Raw genomic sequence first — 14,558 nt, 5'->3', positions numbered from 1 at the left:
ATGGTAGGTGCTCAGAGCAAACCAAGCATCCCACATTACCACATGACTCAAAGCTTGGAGGGTAGCATGTGAAAAGAGGGAAGGCCACTGCCCACCTTCACACCTACACTTGAGTAGGTTGTAGTGGGGCTCACATTCAGATCCGCAAACTCAGAAGTGAGAGGTTCTGGCAACCATAGCACTGCTGCAGGCCATAATTATCCACTGTCTAATATAAGAAAATCATCAGAGCTGAACAACTTGCCTCAAGGTAGATCTGTGGATTGCCCCACCTATGCTCATACTCACTTCCATGCCAAGGCCTGGAGACTAAAATTCACAAACTTGCAAACTTTATATCAGGGCTTGAGAATAATAGCAGTTGCCTTAGCAGTCTGGAAGGAAGTTGTACCAAAGCTGGTCAGAAACCTTTGCAGATTCGTAAAACTTCTATTTTTCATATTTGAAAGTAAGGTTTTGAATATATGTGTTACCATGAGAACAGTTTCAAATAGTAATAGCTTATATTTATATCTTGTCCAAGCATACACAAAACCTTATCTAGCACTCTGCATATCCAGCACTGATGAAAAAATAGATTTAACATCAGCCACAAAGCTATAAAAATACCTACAAGCTTTTACCACATCTCTCTTTCAAGAAAAAATGATTTGCTATATTATGGAAATAAAGTAAGATTTTGTTATCCATTTGAGAAAGTTCCTGTTTATAAAATGAACTTTCTTCTCAATAAATAAAAAACAAAAATGCCTTTAAAGACATAAACAAGATTAAAATATACACTTTATCATCTCCATAACGGTTTTGCAGAACTACTTCCTATCTCATACTGTTGGAAAGGATTGCAAAAGGTTATGCAAGCACTGTGCAATATTTTAAAGACTAAAATACAGAATAAGAGGTCAAGAAAGCACAGACAAGCTATGACCTTAAGCACTAAAATAAGAACACGCGTTCTGTAACTTTTCAGAGTTTATAAGGAGCGAATAAAATAGCACCTATTCAAATCACAACGTTCTATACTATCATTAAAAAGTTGTGACAATCAACAAACACAGTCATGATTCACCTTGGCAGAAGTGCAGATCCTGACCCAGGACTGCCAATTTCTTAAATGGAACAATAACCCAGTTTCATTTAAAAGAATTAAAGTTATTCCTCATCTTGAATGATAACAGTGGATAATTGAGAAAAATCAGATGGAATATGCAAGAAAAGTTGTTTACAAGACAGTACAGGAAAACTTTTAAAACTAATGTTAAAAAAAATCAGGTTATTCTCAGCTATCCTCAGTCCAATTTTGAGCTAGATCCTTTTCCTTCTTCAGAAAGCTTTGCAGCGGGATGGATAGGTATATCATCATGGTGCGTGTGGGAGAGAAATAGCTGAGAGTTTCTGAGTTGCCGTCAAGTGTCAAAGCTCGATTAAATTCAATATCATATACTGAAGGAAGAACTGCCCCTCAGTTTTGTGCAGTCCCAAAGAAGAAAATCCCAGCTATCTGGTGGCCACATGAGAAATGACTGTATTTGTCAGAATGAGAGAAGATGTCCATCCAAGTACATGTTGTTGCTCGGGAATATCAATACAGGCTCTATTCATGTTTGTAAATGAAATGGGCCAGGGATATCATGCTGGCCTTGAGAAAGGCTGACACAACACTGCTCTTGCTTGTGTTGTGCTGTTGAAATCACCTCACCTTTGTCTTCATCTTCCACACGTAACATGCTTGCAATAAAATTGCCTGCTGTACTTTTATTACTGAAATATGCCGAGACATCTGTAATATAACTGTGTGGATGGCCATGTGGCACCAGGACCATGGTCCACTGCAGAGGCAATTACAGGAACTGAATGGCACAGCCCCTCAATGAGTATATGTGGGGTTCAGATCAAGGCAAGTGGAAGATGAATAGTTTAAAAAAGATAAAAGCTTTATTTAATGGGGTTATTCCACGTAATAAAATGATAGAAATATAGCATACTTTTTAAGCAGAAAATGCTTCCTGGATTTTTATCTTAAATGCAGTAGTGAATGCATCTCCATATTCATAAAAAATTGCCTTCTTCTCATAATATTGATCTATTTTACTTGGATCACAGTGCTTAACAAATACAGGCAAAATATGTTTTGCTTGGCTTGTTTCTTGTCTCTTGCAGATAGATAATCCTCTGTTTATTTAGCAACTACGTAATTTAATAAAATAATGTCATGGGGAAAATATGAGCTCCAAATTCCATTTTTTGATATCAAGACAAATATAACACTTTTTTTTTTTTTTTTTTTTTTTTTTTTTTTTTTTTTTTTTTATTGAATAAGAAATGAACAGCGACCGTGTATCTTGCATAGTGTGGAAAGTGTGTTACAAGAATGTAGGTAATTCTCTGCAGGGAAAAATAATGTTTGGCTGGATCCAGTGAGAATGTTCTGCAAAGTAATATGAAATTACATTTTGGTTAAAACTCAGAAGGGAATGAGCTACACATCTGAAGCCTGTTTTAATATTGATTATTGCTTAGTACATCTTTATTTGCAACAAAAATGATGGAAAGGGGATAGAAGATGAGCAGAGTATTAATTACAACATTCAGAATAAACTGTTTTTCAGCAGCTCCATGTGCTTAAGCTATCAGTAACAGAATGACAAACCAGTTTCAAGGTTGGTATCTTCCTAATTATGTTGTAATTGAAAAATTGATCAGTTAATGATTATTAAATACATTTCTATGGATGGCATATTATTTCAGGATTTGATTCTGGGGATTACTGTCCAATACTGTTTTTAAAACAACAACAACAAAAACTGATGTGGGATGTAATATAAACGTTTCTCTGTTAGAATAAGATGTCACAAAAACTGTAGCTGAAGTGGTTATATAAAAAAATTGTGAGCTACTGTTCCCATAGCAACAGGCAACATATTTTAGCTAACATAGCTGCTTCCCATTTTAGGGACTTCATTGTCATTTCTGTTTACAAAATACAAAAGTAATTCTTCTAAGACTCTGACATGGTATACAGAAAAAACATTGGAAACCTGTTGAGGAAGGTATAGCTTTCATTTCACATGCACTCTAATAAAATGCTTTCTTCTATTCTCACCTGAATTTCACAGCATTCTCTACCACCTTCAAGCCACCATCGATTAACCAAGTTCTCTTTATGGTACAGGATATCCAGTGAAAGAAATCAGACACTGGCCTTCCTCTAGGTTAGACTGCTTCTTTCTAGAATGAGCTGAAGCTTTTTCAGTGGCAGATTCCCTCTTTCTCTCCTTCCTCCTCTTATGTACCAGAAAAAGACTCACTTCAATGCATGGAGTCAGCACAACATATCTGGGGCACCTGTTAAGCCTTGCATTGAGCCTACACACAGTTACTAATTTAATATGCTGCTGACATAGCCGTAAGTCTTTTGCTTCCCCGATGGTTCTGTGAATCTCACTAATAATCTGAATAAAGTGTTTTTTTCAAAGTGTTTTCTAGAACATCTAACTCTACAGTTTTCAATTAAATAACTTAAAAGAGACACCAGAACTTATGTTTTCATTGAAGGTGTCCTGAAATTTCACACTTGAGTAGCTTCAGTTTAAATGGAAAGATTAGGGACCATCAATTTGTATCTATTGGAAGGTCAGCATTTCCAGCCTGCAATCCTTATACTGCAAATAATAATGTCTCACGTTATTTTCTCACCAAAGCTGAAAGAATTCCTTCTGGAATAGAGATCTAATTGATGTCAGCAAGTGGATCACCACCTGTCCACATGTAACTGATGCTTTCAAAATCAAGTTATACTGGCCACTGCATTTGATAGACTTTGTAATGAAGTTCTCCAGTTCTGAGCCCCTTACAGGGGCCCTAAGGCACTTACCTCTTCAAATATCTTTCTTCTTGAACAAATATATGGAAGGTAAAAGTGCTAAGTGGCTAACTTCACAAGTGAGAATTATGTATGATACAAGAATGCAGATCATTTATGTGATTGAAGGTATTTTCTCATTCTTATATAGAATCATAGAATCACATGGTTGGAAAGGACCTACAGGATCATCTAGTCCAACTGTCCACCCCTTACCATTGCTACCACAAGCCACTAAACCAGATCTTGTAGTTCCTCATCCAGATGCCCCTTGAACACTGCCAGGGACGGCAACTCCACCACCTCCCTGGGCAGCCATTCCAGTGCCTGACCACTCTCTGAGAGAAAAAAATTTACCTTATGTCTAGTCTAAACCTCTTTTGGTACAACTTGTGGCCATTTTCTTGGGTCCTGGTTGTTTCCTGGGAGAAGAGGCCAAACTCCTCCTCATCACAGCCTCCGTTCAGGAAGTTGTAGAGTGCAATGAGGTCTCCCCTGAGCCTCCTCTTCTCCAGGCTGAACAATCCCAGCTCCCTCAGCTGCTCCTCATAAGAACTGTGCTCCAGACCCCTCACCAGTTTTGTTGCCCTTCTCTGCATGTGTTCCAGGGCCTCAATGTCTTTCCTGTGTGGGAGATGCAATGAACACTACACACGAACTTCACCTTAAAAAAAAAAAAAAATTTACAAAGTAGCCATGGCAGCCAGGTGTTTTTTTTCCTGTCTGTCTGTTTTTCTTTCATATTGTTTGTTTTGCTGCGTTTGACTGATATAAAAGAAATAAAATGCACTACAATTACCACAGTTCCAAAGATTTTATGACACAGGAATAATCCTCTGCTTACTTCCACAGCCATCCAAACAAATGTACAGAACCTGCTTATTAATTCTTTAATACCAAGTGTGTATGATCCAGCACTCTGATGATGCCGTGTTTGATTGATATAAAAGAATTAAAAAGCACTACTCTTACCATAGTAATTATTACAGTAGTATTCCTATCCTGCAGCTGAACATATAAAATAAGTAAGCACTGGGTTATGCTACTTGAATAGCGCATCAGCATTTAGTGTCCTACACATAGGTTCTGCAATCTCCTGTCACAGATTTCATGCCAGCAATTTCATGTTCTTAAGCTGCCAGGCAGGTTGACTGTGCCTGTCAAGCTAGAAAAGAACAGTAAATATCCCACTTCTGAAAAAATTGATCAAGTGGTAATGACCAGGACTGTAAAAACACCATTTCCATATTAACTGTCAGCACTTAGTTTTGCATTTAAATCAGGCACATATAAGTCCTGGATCTTGATAGATAAGACTCACACTATCACATTTAACATTTCTGGTTATAAGAATCGTAACCATGTTAGGTTGAGAAATATATGGAAAAAGAATAACTGAAACAGAAAAAAATGTCAAAAGTAAAATTTAAATTCAACATCATGTTTATTTGTGACAGTAGATGACATTTGAGCACCATTTAGTCACTTCAGAAGATGTTTATATATTATTATGGCTTATTCTTGCTAAAAATCTTGCATCAGCAGTGAAATACCTGATTGGGAATCTATGCAATATATTAAATGTATTTCGATTTTGTTGGTATGCTGTGAATCATTGTTTATTTTCCTTGGCAAAGCTCTGGTAGTTCACAGCTGAGTTTTAATTACAAAAGAATTTAAAAACTCACAGTCTTAAATAAATGTCAAAAATGTAATTAACAATTTAAAAATATATACAGAATTAATATTTATCTGAGTAAAGCCATTTCAATTTATACAATCATTTTAGAACTACAATACAGAACCACCATTTTAAAATCTACCTTTTTGAGTATACTAACAACTAAAATTCATAAAGATGCTTTTGCTTCAGAACTAATTGGTAACTGAGGACCATAATGGCCATGATTCATACAGTATCCCAAGAAAACAGATGCACATCATAGAAAAATATATACTGACACAAACTGCTTAGCTGGTAAAGAAATATAACCTTCAGCTGCTTCAGGATGCCCTGAACATGGAACTAGGGAGCAGGACTGGGAAGTTTGCAATTGAAGTTAATTAGAACCATCATCATTGCGGTTTTTCGTACTTGACTATTTTCAGCAGCTACCACCTGAAACTTTCCAAGCTGTTTAGAAACTACAAGCCAAACTACTTTTGGTTTAGCTGTGAAAAAAGGCTATGTTTTGTCCACTGAATGAAAATAAGAACATTAAAGGAGAAAGGTTTTAAGAGAGGATCACAAGAAGTCGAGCTTTAACTTGTGATTGTTTCAGCCTTAAGACAATTCTTTTTACTTCCTGGGCATGATGGAGAAAACAGCCACCTGCTTTTCTCGGGAATGCAGAGCCCAGTGCAAAATTGGAACAAGATGTCTTTTAATAGTAACTACAATGGAAAGCTCAATAGCTAGGCACAGTACTTCATAGATCTGTCAAAATCTATAAAAACTCCACATTTTGGCAGATTAATGTCAAATTTATGCCTTGAGCCAACATGGTTGTCCTCTTTTCAATTCACAATCTAAATTATCCTCCTTAAGGATTTGCCTATGGCTATAATTCCAATTTAATAACTTTCTTCATGCGATTTCTCGTAGACGATAGAATTAGTTTTAAACGCCGAATATATTTCTTTTTGGTGACTTGAACATTTCAGCCTTCATTTGACCTGTTTCTCTTAACATTATGGAGTGCTGGAGCTATTTAATATGTTCTGCAGCATAATAGGTTCACAACAATTTCCCACAGCATCACAGGCTAAACACATAGCAAGAATACTTGAATGACAGATTAGAAAAATCACTGCCTTAATGGACTCTTCAGACAATGTGACAAGCCCAATATCATAATTTCTGTTGCCCTCGCAGCTCTCAAGTAATTATGTTTCAGTTAATTTATTTATTTATTTTGTCTAAAAAGAAATGTTTAATTAAAAAAGAATCAAGTCATGAATTCATGTATTTGTAAACCAGAGATGCATCATGTAGCTCTGCAATAACTGGTAACCAGAGTTCACATTTATTTTTTCTTCCTTTTTTCCTTTATTTTATTTCCTTCTAATTCTGTTTGGTGGTAGTGAGTGAGGTATATAATTACTCTGATTCGTCTTTTACCCTTAACACGAAGCACCCCAGAGCGCTTCAAGCAATTGTTAATATTTTTAAAAAAGAATAAATTAAAAACACAACTAAAAATCAAACTCGTAACTTGATATTAAACATAATCAAGAACTGTATAGATCTCATAATGGAGAATGTTATAGAAATGGCTAACTAATGAAATGTATGTAGTTACCTGAACATCTACACGTATGGTTACTCATACAGTTCTTGTAAAAAATATAACAGTGAAGAATCAAAGAAATGAGTTCAAGTAAACCTACAGAGTAAAATAAGTGCATGTGGCAAAGCACCTGTGACGTACATCTCTGTGAAACTCCCAATTTTCAAGGCTGTGTATATAACTCCTACTAATTCTGAAACTAACTTGTATTTAAGAAAAGTTAGTGTGCTTTTCACATGCCTTTTTATATATATTGAAGAGGGAAACTGAGAACACAGAAGTCAATCTTTAAGTAATGAAATGAAATATATACAACTCTCAAATTCCTGCTCAATTTACCATTTTTGTTTCGTTTTTGTTTTTTAATCTCTGGATAGGAGCCTGCAATCTGGAGCAGAACATGACATGGTGCTGTGCACAGCCCAGCCACACCAATCCCAGGAAAGGTTTGCTCCGTGACCTCTGCCCACCAACCATTAAGGGACCAACTCCAGAGCTACCCAGCTGGCACTCATCAGCTTGTCTGGACTAGGAGAATGAGGGGGCTTGGAAATAGAGAACAATCTCCAAGTAAATTTAAATCAATTTGAAATATACTTTTATCTTTTCCTCCCCTGCACAAATTCATTTTTCTTTCTGTTAGGGAATGCCTGATTTCCTACAGAAGGTTCATCTGTCAGTCTGCTGGACCATGCACTGCTAAATCCTACTCCAGGCTGAAGGCAACTGAAGGACAGGGCACACATGAGCCTTCTCCTCACCTTTTTCACTTGAGAATAGAAAGTCAAAGGGCAGAAGTGTTTAGTTCTGTTCTTTAGTTCTGTTAATGAAGCCAAATAAGAGCTCTAGGAGATGTAATGTAACAGATGAAAAGAGGCTTATTTCTTGTTTGTGAAACCATCTCCTGATTCTGACAAAACAGGAAGATCAGAGGGAACTCAAATGTGGATGACTTTCTTCTTATTTACTAACTCATCATACTCCATCCCCCTAAGGCTTACTAGCTTTCATTCTGTTTCTTTTTAATCAAGATTGTATTCATCATTAATATATATATATATATGTATATGTATGTATGTATGTATTCAACCTGAAAGATTTTGCTCTTTTTGAACTTGATGCAAATCAAAACTAGCGGCAACAAAGTTCAGTGGAGAGGCTAGGAAAAAAAAAAATCATTCAGCCAGCCTTCAGTTCCATGGGCAGACAACTCTCTGGGCAAAAACAAGAAGACAACTGGCCTAAAGCATCTCTCAAATGATTTCTCCAAATTTGTTCTTTAAAGATCTGCCACCTCTAATCAGATAACATTGAACCTTGATATTCTGTTGTTGATACTCTTGGACTAAATTCTGTTCAGTGTTATTTGTTCTAAAACACCCATTCTTCATTAATATTCTGCCCAACCTTAAACATGCTTTGAGCAAAGGCGAAAAAAAGGATAAACAAGCAGAGGACATTCTTCACTTCTAACTGAATGCTACAGTAACTGTAAATAATATGGCTAAGCAGACACTTTCAGATTAACTTTGATTTCAACTACAAAGCCCTAGGACTGGTATAATGAATGAGATGTCCATTTAACTTTTAGACCTGGCAAATCTGTGAATAGGAAAGTGCACAGTTCAGTAGGCAATTAACTAACCTGTGAAATGATGCTCATTATGTGGTCAAAGTGTTACCTGTGGAAAATGAGCAGGTTGCCAACCAACTTTCTTGATCAGATACACTCAGGGTTTAGAATGGTTCACACTCGATTAGCATTTGAGACCCTCTTTCTGTAAACACTTTCTACATGACTACACATGCCAAATTCCTACCATAGCTCCATCTACTATGCAAAGACCTGAGAATGCTAATTCTGTTTGGCGCTACCCTACGTTTACCAACATTGTTGGAGACAACATTCTTTTCCCCAGAATACTAAATTACTTTCAGAAATTAAAAATCAACAAAAAACTACCAACTGGCCAATAAAAACATTTTGAAGTTGAGAACTTGCATTACATTGCTTGCAACAAAGAACTGGTAGAATAATCAGCCATGGTTTTGATCCTGAGGTATATCACAAAACTTGAAGCCTATTCAGGTGAATTGCAACAAAACAATATTCATCATTAATACACACAATGGAAACAAAAGTCTATGCATTGTACTGAAGAATTTGGATACTTCAGTTAGGAATGATAGTAAGAAAAGGAGAAAACACTCCAGACATGTTAAAGCAGAATTAGAATAAAATAAAACAGAGGTAGAAGGCATGTTTTGACTACTTACTGCAGATTCCTAACTCAGCTGACACCAATTAATACATAGGTGATTCAGAATATGAATCCATGGGCTTAATTCAAAACCAATGTAAAGCAATTCAGACAAACACTATTAACGTTGCTTTCCACAGAGTGCTTGTTCTTAATCTATTAAGAGGCATATTCTTAACCTACTGAGTTAATACAAGATGGTAGGTATCAGGATATTTATGAACTGGAGCATAACTCAGCGAAGCAATTAGTACCTCAGAGCACTTGCAGTTCCAAGGGCCTGAGTTCACATCTGAGTGTGAGTCAAAAAACAACAGAACTGAAACCCAAACTTTATTCATTTAATAATAGCTTTTGCTGCCTCTGTTTACAAGGGGATAGATCAACTCCCCATCTCACCTAAGGAACTACCCTATTGCCTAGAAAAAGAGCACAAAAACTGTACTTCCACAAACATACCCTGAGTGAGCAGCCCTCTTCCAAGGATATTCTGCAAGTCAAGGTTCCCTCAGTTTGACCTTGATATTCACTGCACTTTCTGCCCTTATCCAAAGACTTTAATACAAACTACATTAAGTTATTCTTCAAGTAAGAACTTGATCCCTAAACTTTGTCTCTTCTCTTCCTCAATACTCATGAAAAAAATGTTTTAAAGAAAGCAAATGATTGCTTTGGACACACTACTGACACAGTGTGGACAAGCTGTCACCACCAAAACGTGTTTTAGAGCAGGAAAACAAAAGACATGGAAAATGTGGTGACAAAGGACTTTGGTTAGACCCACAGCATGGGAGATTCTGCTTCAATTGGCTGTTTTTGTGGCACATTTATCATCCAGATACATAACTGCGAAGGTCATATGTCTCATGGTTCTGCCATGAGAGCATTGATGTGATTAAGAAAGAATGTAATTACCTGAGTAGTTTGGTAAGAACAATCAGGAAAGGCACTACTGTGCCTTTGGTCACAGTAAGCAGCACCGCATTTTCTGTTTAGTAGGACCATGAAAATTAGGGTAAGATTTTGTATGACATGCTATGAAGTCTCAGACATTTTTTTCATCCTGCTCCCAAGATATACATGCTGGCATTTCCTCCTTTCTCGATGGGACAATGATCAACATGGTGGTCCCACAGGTATTGGCAGACTGGAAAAAGTTTGATTTCATGTACTGCAACAATAACAATCCCATGCACTTTGGAGCTCAGCTGTCAGACACATTCCTCCATCTAACATGGGAAAATCACTCATTCCTAGTCAATCAGCAACATTTGGGGATCACTGCTTGGATTGCTTGACACAGACAACCATTGCAATCAGATCTGGCAGCTCAAAACTGTACATAAGTGCTTACAAAGGGGAGAGAGGAAGGAGGTGTTATATTAAAAAATAAATGGCTTTGCTTCTATACACAGCATTTCCAAAATTTTTACGTGAACAGACTCTCTATAGTTTTCATAGGTTTAAAAAAATACGAAGTTCCTATGAGTGCTATCAGAAAAACAGTCTTACAGTGTGAGAGTTGAAGAGGACAACATATCCGACTTACCAAAACAAGAGTTGAAAGGTGCCTTGATTGCTACGTATAAATTTTTAGTTGTAGTAGGGGTGTTGAAATTGTGCTGGGTTAAAGATATGGATGAAGAAAGTACTGCAGGTCAGAAACTTCATCGGGCCAGGTGGCACAGCCATAAAAGGTGCACAAGCTTCTGTGCACAGAGGCTTTTCGACAGGTCACTGCAAATAATCAGTTTTTCATAGACAGAAAACATATCTGGGAAAAGTAGACTTTTCGGTCTTATGGACAAAAAGCATAGCAGTAGGAAGACTGGCAACTGAAATTAGACAAACGCAACCTTTCCACAACATTTCAATCTCCTAGCACTAAGGGTAATTAAAGATTGGAATGGCTTACCAGGGGAGCTGGTGGACTCGCCATTGCTTGGAGCTTTAGGACGAGAATAGATATCATTGTAAAAGAGATGCTTTAATCCAGCTTCTGGAAGTTCTCAACATGCCCATAACACTTGCAGCTCTGCATTAAGACAATGACTATAATCAAATCTCGTACTTTAGGGTTTCAGCTGATCAACTGCAAGGGTTATAAAGAATTTATTTTTCCTTTGACATAAAAACATACATTTTGGTTTGAATTATGTTCTGATCTGTCCCTGAAGCAGCAGAGATTTCCCACGTCTACAGAAAACACAGAGAAAGTTGATACTGAGGACAGAGGTGATAGGGAAAGTACCTTTCCTTAGTCCAAGCAGTCATATCCTAATGTGAGCTTGCTGTCTTTCAGTTTGAAGCCACCTGGATGCAAACCCCTTCTGAAGTGCAAACTATGTGATCAGGTCACTGATGAACCAGGTTTGATTTGCATGCCCAGAAAAGGGACTGGCACTCATTTCCCTCAGCACTGCACTACTGCAGCTAAGTGATTTCTGGAAAGGAGTCTTCACATGCTTGGCCTCTGCAGAGCACTGGCAGAGGGTCAGATGGAAAACTATTGGGTTTTGTTAATCAGTCTTGCTGGATGGGCTCAAAGGGAGTAAAGATGAGATAAACAGAAAACTCACTGGATTTGTTTTGCTTGTTCAGGTTGAGATTCAAATCATACATTAATACACTAGGATCATCTGGGCGCATCTCATCTAATTAACTCATTGATATCAAAGAAGTGTAAGTAGCACCTTCATTCTTTCTGTCTCCTGAAAACTAACATGTCTAACTAGTTATAATATCTATGCACAAGTGCCAGGATGGATTTAGTTGTCTGATTTCCATTACAACTAGACACCTAAGCATACCTTTCAGCATTTAATTTAGTTACATCTGTAACTATAAAACCTTCAATATAATAGCAGAATACTGTCATGACTTGGGATATAGCAGAATACTGACTTAATTATTAAATGCTAGTAAAGTTGAAGACAAGACAGGACATTCTGCTGTCATCACAGCTCTGTGTGAAAAGAGTAAGTCTGTAAAAAAAAAAAAGCAAAAAATGAGAAATGATTCTTCTAGTGATTTCCGTGAGTTGCACAGCAGCATCTTCGCTCTGTGAGTCTCCAAATGAGAATCTATTTAAGCCAAACCCCATGTTTCCAGGCTTTTGTTCTTCACAGCTACCTGTACTATTTTTCTACATCCTTTTGACAATGAGTATGATTCAAAGATTTTTCTGTCTGTGCTAACCAATGGGCCATTTGATGGAGCTATGCACAGCTAAGCCTGGAATACAATACAGCAATATAATTCACCTGTCCTATAATTCAGGAGATCTTCTACATAGAATAAAGATGATTTCTCTTTCCCATAATTCTATAGCATTCACATTAGTGTAAGGCTCTGTTGTCAGAATCGGTCATGATTGCTATGTTAGGATCGCCATATTTCAAACTAAGAATCAGACATACCATGATAGCACTATCTGGTACCATAAAATACTTATGTTTAAAGAAGAAAAGGAAAGAAAAAAAAAAAAAGAAAGAAAAAAAAGGAAAGAAAGAAAATAAAAAGAAAAAAAAAAAGAAAAAAGAAAAAAGAAAAAATAAAGCAGAATCAATTTAAAAAAAAAAAAAAAAAGGGAAAAAAAGATACATCACTGCTGCTCCTCTCCATGCTCCTCTCAGTGATGCATGCATATATCTGATAGCAGTCATGAAAATCAGATACACACAATGCCTGTCTTAAGCAGTACATTATCCCAAGAAAATTCTGACTCACATCAAACCAGACTACCCAGAGTAAGTCTCCTCATCTAGGATAAACATGGAAAAATCTGCACCTGGAGTGTTTGACTTTTTGAACAGGCATCACTTGAACTGTTGTACTTGAGTATAAATAGCCCTGACAGACTGTACTCAGATCTGCTCTGCACTACAAACAAATTCCATGATGAACTTATAACCTTTATTTATTTATTTATTCATTAATAGTATTTCTTCTACTCGGATTCCTACAGCATACCCAAAGCTGGCAATGCAGAAACACTTGGAAAACCTGAAATGAAGCTACTGTCACAAGAATTTTAAAGAATACTGCTTTAAAAGACAATTGAAGGGGGGTTATCATATTATGCAGTAGAAAAATTAAAGCCAATTATATAACAAAGATCAGTACATTTATAATAAAAAATACCATCACAAATTGTGTTTAAAAGCATCTTTGGGAAAAGAAAATTTGCCTTAGTTTATACAACCTGTTAACTGGAAGAAATTAAAGAGAGGATTTTGATCAGAGGGAGCATCTGCACGTTTGCAAAATGTAAGAGATTTGCCTTATCACTGAGTGCTCATTTATGTTCTTACTGAGCCAAAACATTGACTTGGGAGACACAGAAATTCATGCAGTTACTGAGCATCAAATTCTCCTCTCTTATATTTCTTCTGAGTAACTCCCCAACTCAAAAGTTTTGAATTGTTACATTACTATGGCTGCAAGAATTGACAGGTTTTAATTAATCAAGTGGCCTGCTTTTAAAGTTAATTTTCACTCAGCATAAAAAATGACATAATTAACATAATTGTGTTCTCTCTCATTCTTAATTCTCCTCTGAAAATGATTCTCTTATTGTTCAAAACCCATTTCCCATACATTTGTAATAAGAGAACAGATAACTACCATAATTCTTGAATCTTAGCTTTCCTTATCCAATGTAGGGTGCTTTTACTTTGCTTCTCAGAATCATGTGTCAGTTTGAATAAAATAATATTTTCATTAGGATTTGATATTTTGGATCAATGCTTTTACTCCCTTGGTTGGTTTAATATCAAAGATACTGTAGTTAATATTTAAAGCAGGCTTTTAATTCTATTTTTTCTCAACTAGTGCACGTAATAGCTCTTTCTTCTTCAATTATCTATAGCTTAAAATAACAACACAATTTTGACAGGTAACAAAATGCTGTAAGAACCACACAGATTAAATTTTAATCCCACCCCTCCCTCCCAATAAACTGAAAAAAAAAAAAAAAGCGACTTAAGACACACAAATGAAATCTAATCTAACTGTCCACTTTACCTGGAAATGCATGCCCTGTTAGAGAATCCAAATCTGAAATTAAAACAGTGAAAAAATCATCTTTAATTTGATATTAAAAAACAAACCAAAAACAAACCTGGCACCAAATATGACATTATT

At 36.4% G+C, this 14,558-nt stretch overlaps 1 protein-coding gene across 27 annotated transcripts in view; it reads right to left on the bottom strand.

The window, feature by feature from the left end:
- The window catches only part of DLGAP2 (DLG associated protein 2), a 448,809-nt gene that overhangs the window by 142,233 nt on the left and 292,018 nt on the right, over positions 1 to 14,558 (bottom strand). For 13 of the 27 annotated variants that reach the window (XM_072333743.1, XM_072333749.1, XM_072333745.1 and 10 more), the window contains one exon: positions 14,439 to 14,471. The exons of 10 other annotated variants lie outside the window; for them this stretch is intronic. In XM_072333743.1, coding sequence (XP_072189844.1) covers positions 14,439 to 14,471 — 33 coding nt within the window. Of the gene's footprint in view, positions 1 to 11,328; positions 11,449 to 14,438; positions 14,472 to 14,558 lie in introns of those variants that run through there. 4 more of the 27 variants (XM_072333761.1, XM_072333769.1, XM_072333762.1 and 1 more) reach the window with 2 other exon arrangements.

This window comes from Excalfactoria chinensis, chromosome 3 (assembly GCF_039878825.1).
Source record: "Excalfactoria chinensis isolate bCotChi1 chromosome 3, bCotChi1.hap2, whole genome shotgun sequence".
Classification (NCBI taxonomy): domain Eukaryota; kingdom Metazoa; phylum Chordata; class Aves; order Galliformes; family Phasianidae; genus Excalfactoria; species Excalfactoria chinensis.
The sequence above is the reverse complement of the archived record's forward strand: the minus strand, read 5'-3'. Positions and strand labels throughout refer to the sequence as shown.